The sequence below is a fragment of the Artemia sp. Qi Xiang Cuo genome, chromosome 15, assembly GCF_049724085.1.
Source record: "Artemia sp. Qi Xiang Cuo chromosome 15, ASM4972408v1, whole genome shotgun sequence".
In the NCBI taxonomy this organism is placed as follows: domain Eukaryota; kingdom Metazoa; phylum Arthropoda; class Branchiopoda; order Anostraca; family Artemiidae; genus Artemia; species Artemia sp. Qi Xiang Cuo.
In genome coordinates this window covers 9,670,065-9,675,898 of record NC_142808.1, presented here as the reverse complement: position 1 = coordinate 9,675,898, position 5,834 = coordinate 9,670,065, and the positions used below count along the sequence as shown (strand labels likewise).

Genomic DNA, 5,834 nt, shown 5'->3' with positions numbered 1-5,834 from the left:
ATAGCAAACTACACCTCCCAAATCATAATTTTATGAAAGGACACACATATGAAAGACTAAGAAATGCAGCTCAGAAAAGTCAAAAATAGCAAATTAACCATCCCAAATCATAGGTTTCAGTCAACACACACCTACGAATGGCTAAGAAATCCAGCTCAGAAAAGTCAAAAAAATAGCAACCCACACACCCCAAATCATAGGTTTCAGACACCACACACCTACGAAAGACTATGAAATCCGGTTATGAAAAGTCGGAAATAGCAAATTACATATCCCAAATCATAGGTTTCAGACAACACTCACCTATGAACGGCTAAGAAACCTAGCTCAGAAAAGTCAAAAATATCAAACTAGTCATCCCAAACTATAGGTTTCATACAACAAACACCTATGAAAGGCTAAGAAATCCAGCTCAGAAAAGTCAAAGGTAGCAATCCACCCATCCCAAATCATAGGTTTCATAGAACACATGCCTATGAAAGACTAAGAAATCCAGCTCAGAAAAGTCAAAAATAGCAAACTAGTCATACCAAACTATAGGTTTCAGACAACAAACACCTATGAAAGGCTAAGAAATCCAGCTCAGAAAAGTCAAAAGTAGCAATCCACACATCCCAAATCATAGGTTTCATATAACACACTCATATTAAAGACTAAGAAATACAGCTCAGAATATTCAAAAATAGAAAACTACATATACAACCTAATAGGTTTAAGTCAAAACACACCAACGAAAGACTAAGAAAACTAGCTCAGAAAAGTCAAAAATAGCAAACTATTCATCCCAAACTATTGGTTTCAGACAACATTCACCTACGAAATACTAGAAAACCTTAGCTCAGAAAAGCCTGAAATAGCAAACTATACATCCCAAATCATAATTTTCTGACAAGTCATACCTATGAAAGGCTAAGAAATCCAGCTCAGAAAATTCGAAAATAGCAAACTACACATCCCAAATCATAGGTTTCAGACACCACACACCTATGAAAGACTAAGAAATCCAACTCAGAAAAGTCAAAAATAGCAAACTACATATCCCAAATCATAAGTTTCACTCAACACACACCAACGAAAGGCTAAGAAACCTAGCTCATAAAAGCCTGAAATAGCAAACTACTCATCCCAAACTATTGGTTTCAGACAACATTCACCTTGGAAATCCTAGGAAACCTTAGCTCAGAAAAGCCTGAAGTAGCAAACTACACATCCCAAATCATAGGATTCAGACAACACACATCAACGAAAGACGGGTGCTCGGGGAGAGCCTTTGTGGGTCTGTGGGTCCCTTGGGGGTGGGTGGTCCTTTGGGAGCTGGGGGGGACCTTTGGGGCCGGGGGGTTGGGCTTGGGGGGTCCGGGGATGGCATTTGGGGGTCTGGGTGGGCCTTTGGGGCGCTGGGTGGGCCTTTGGGGGCGTGGGGGACATTTGGGGACCGGTGGAGGGCCTTTGGGACCCCGTTGGTCCTTTGGGAGCTCGATGTGCCTTTGGGGGGCCCGGGGATGGCATTTGGGGGTCTGGGTGGGCCTTTGGGGCGCCGGTGGCCCTTTGGGAGCTTGGGGGGCCTTTGAGTGTCCGGGGGGACAGTTGGGAGCCTGGGGGACATTTGGGGCCTGGGGATGGCCTTTGGGGGTCTGGGTGGGCCTTTGGGGCGCCGATGGCCCTTTGGGAGTTTGGGGGGCCTTTGAGTGTCCGGGGGGACAGTTGGGAGCCTGGGGGACATTTGGGGCCTGGGGATGGCCTTTGGGGGTCTGGGTGGGCCTTGGGGGGCGCCGGTGGCCCTTTGGGAGTTACGGGGGCTTTGAGGACCGAGGGCTTCCTTCGGGGTTGGGGTAGGAGGATTGGAACCCTTTGGGGTTGGGTTAGAGGACCTCACAACACTGTTCATATGAAACTTGTGTATTATAACGACCACAGAGTTTCACCATTAAATTCTCTTCTAAAATTTCTTTAAAAATCTTCTTTTAAAATGTCTCTATCTTTTTCGCCGAAATAGTTCCATAACCTGTCTAAAACGGTTTCGCCCAAATAATCCCTAAACGTAAATTCAGCGTGTTCCTTTGTTATTGGCATCTCTGCGCTAATGCATTTCAAATTAATATGAAACCTTTTCGCGCGCTAAAACAATTCATCGCTAAGATGTTTCTTGCCTAATTGTTTCCATGGCCTTTGGTTATTAATATCCTTTGGAGTTCGACCAGTAGAACTGTTCCCGAGGCAAAGACATTAATGATTTGGATCTATTCCTGGAGAAATGTTTCTAGGCGAAAATTTTTAAAGTCTGACAGATGATGTCATTGATTGATTGATCTGTCAAGAAAGGGGAAATTAATTTGTTGTTTCTAAGGGGAATTATTGATTCACGATAGGTGAATTGAGGTCGACAGCACAGGTGTTCTGACTCGTGACAGCACCACGTGGTTTATGGTTTTCACAGTGAGAAAGTTCCTGTTTTTTCAAATTCTCAGTGACAAAAACCATAAAAACATACAAAAATGTGAGAAAGTTCCTGTTTTTCAAATTCTCACTGACAAAAACCATAAAAACAGACATAAATGTGACAAAATTCATGGTTTTTCAAGTGACAAAATTCCTGTTTTTTCATTCTCACTGAGAAAACCATAAACCACGTGGTTCTCGTGCCAATATATGGTGTACTGACAGTATTCTATGCCCATATTTGGTGTTCGTACGGGAGTAACACCCCCCATTCTACTGATTGGCACAACAACAACAAAAAATGAATAGGTGAATAGATTGAGCAGGGGAAAAAATGATTTCCTTATGATGCCCTAGGTATATTCTGTCAAAACACGTGTAAATCCATTTCTGATTTCCCAACTGTCGCTCATACCAGCCGAATAGTCGGGGTCCTTGTTGACAGGCTTGAGTATTCTGAATATATGGATCAGATCTCTACAAGTGCAGCAAAGCTCAAAAGACAGTTGGACTGACTCAGGCAAGTCAAGAAATCCTTTGGCATACAAACAAACGCCAGCAGAACCAAAGTCATGGTGACGCCTTGTCATGAGCAAGAAATTCCTCTGTCCGGAACCACTGATGAACAGATGATAGAAACAGCCAAATTTTTTTCTGCGTTGAAACCCTCCTGCTAACTGCCATACTATCAAGGCCATATCTCGGATTTTGTTCGGGGGGAGGGGAGGTTAGTTTATTCGAGGGGTGGGGTGTACAAAAAAAACTCATTAAAAATTTGCTTATATGCTTTTTTGTTAATTTCTTACGAGTTGGACGAACATTTCGGGAGGGGGGAATTAAAGCCCCTAAACCCCCTCCTGGATACGGACTTGCCTACTATTCACATGAATCACGGACAACCATCTAGTTTTTTAATGCGACCACAAATACCATCGATGGAAAGTTAGTATCTATTAGCATGCCCGCACAAGCATTGGATAGGGCAAATTTATACTGAGGAAGGTCCAAATCCCCGGGAGTTAGTCCCAGTCAGCTATATTCATCTAAATAAAAAAAAACACAAAAAATAAGAACACGGACTGCAGGAACCCGTAAAAATTCGGGGCTGTGAACAATTGTTCTGAAATCCAAGATAAAAAATAAATTTTTATGTTTTATTAAAAAGTTTCCGTGTTTAAAACAAATATAAAAGTGTCGGTTAGTATTTAAATTTTATTATTGCTTTATTGAAACAATTTCATTAATACTCTTTTATCTAAAATTGTAGAAAAAAAACTTAATATGAATGACTTAAAATTGGAAAACGCTCTGTTCATATTTTGTAAAGAAAAACCTTACCTATGCTACTCATCTTTCCATCTCCTGAAGCTGACTGCCAATATTTTTGAACGATTTCCAAATGTTCACCGCGTGATGCGTTATCACACTTGTTCAAACAATGACGTAAAAATAATCGCTGATTAAAATTACTAAGACTGTTTTAAAGATTCAAAATAGTAAATAACTTTTAGATTCAAGTTATTTTCCGAGGAACAAAGAAAGATTAATACTTACTTACCATCATAATCCTTCCCCTCCCTAATAAACGTAAAAGGTCCATCTAAAGATATCACGGTTTTTTTTAAGTATTTGTCAAAGCCCTCAATCAGAACTATTCAATTGGAAATTGTGAGATCTAGTGCTCATTTAAAGCTGCAAATCTAATCAGAGGGTATCCGTGCTCAGGCTTCCCAGCTGAACCGTTTCCTCGTAAAGCATATTAGATGAAACTTCTAAGGTTTAAATTTGAATGGGAACATTCACAAATATAAAAAATGGGGCATATACCATACGCGCATTATCAGGGGTAAGGGTAACCAAAAAAAAAGACTCTTTATAACAAAGAGCTCTTAGGCAAATTTTGGTACTATCCCATTATCCGGGCCTCTCAGGTTAATCACTATGGATTAGGCAATTATAAAACCCGTTTTTGTCGTCTTAACTGTTATAGAGCAGGCAATGATAGCAAGGTTTTCATTGCGTATACGATATTAAACCGTGGTTTTTGGGGGTTTATGGGGGGGGGGGAAGGTACCTAGGTTAGGTTAGGTTACGTATTTAATATATGCAATGCTTTACCCCCACCCCTCTAACGTGCATATATAGCCCAAATTTGTTTATAAACTATTATATATTTATCCTATTTCGTTTTATTTCATTAGTATTAACCAAACTTGACTTTTTAGAGAGGCCCGGATAATGGGATAGTACCAAATTTAGTACAAATATGAACATTTACACCCTTGAAATTAGAATCTTGCATCAGTTTTTAATCTCTATCCCTTGATGGCAAAAGAAGAACCCTAGAACCCCCCTCCCCCGAAACGTCATACGTATAGACATACTGTACCTCTTTCAACTTATGATAAATAAAAAATCATACAGGGAGCAGTCCTAAATAACAAACATTAATCAAGAAAACGAATTTCATTAAAAATTGAGTTCATAATATGGACTCTCGAGAAACCCCAATTCATAGTGTGTCCCACCTACAATTATTAAAGTTTAGGTCTACCAAAAGGCTCCAGTTCTACTAATATGCCACTATTATTGCTACTCCCCCCGTGACTACTCGTATCCACAACTGCCTACGCCTATCCTTAAACATAATAAAAAGGCAAAAAAGCACGAATGATGGTACTATGTTTTACAGGCTAGTCTAGACTAGGATGTGTATGCAACAGATTCCAAACATTTACGTCAACCAGAATCTCACCATTTTCATGAGTAGGGAAAAACCCTTACCCATCCCTCTCCAAGTCACCATTTTCTGCCATAACTTTGCTTTATACCCAGTTTTCCATATAGGCAATGAGATTTCAACGTAACATACCTGGTCGACCCCCAAAAGCCATAAGCCCCTCCCCAGCAAACACCCCTCCCAGCCATGGTGCGTGGGGCAGTTGCACCATTTGTCCCCCTCTCCTTTGAAGGGGTTCTGAGTCCAAGTAAGGCAATGAGTATTCTATCAGCACTTCGCTTTACACTTGCTAGTGAGTATTTCTTCAGGTAAACATGTATGTTTTAAGAAGGTGGAGACAAGGGCCCCACTTACCTTCTCTTTCTCCATCCACCCATGATTTGTCATTTTACAATCCCGGAACACATTTTGAAAGGGAAAGGTATATTTGCATGCCAAAAATTTCCGTTTGGGAGCAAAGAAACTTAAATCTTCAATTAAGATTCAACGATTCAAAGCTAAGCTTCATTTAAGCTTGTTTTTTTTTTTTTTTGTATTGGTAAATTTTGACGAAACTGTCAGTGGCGTAAGTAATTTTTATTGCCTTCCATGTCAAAATGTCAAATTTCACCTTTAATTCGGATGCTTTTTTCTTTCCCTTAGAAATTAAGTAGTA

General features: G+C 40.3%; 1 protein-coding gene across 1 annotated transcript in view; it reads right to left on the bottom strand.

Annotated features, from left to right (window-relative positions):
• Nucleotides 1-5,566, bottom strand: part of mal (molybdenum cofactor sulfurase) — a 133,377-nt gene extending 127,811 nt beyond the window's left edge. Inside the window, exons 1-2 of the mRNA XM_089101088.1 lie at nt 5,534-5,566; nt 3,778-3,895 (exon numbers count right to left, since the gene is read on the bottom strand). Coding sequence (XP_088957214.1) covers nt 3,778-3,895; nt 5,534-5,566 — 151 coding nt within the window. The remainder of the gene's footprint in view (nt 1-3,777; nt 3,896-5,533) is intronic.
• Between the last annotated feature and the right edge of the window lie 268 nt (nt 5,567-5,834).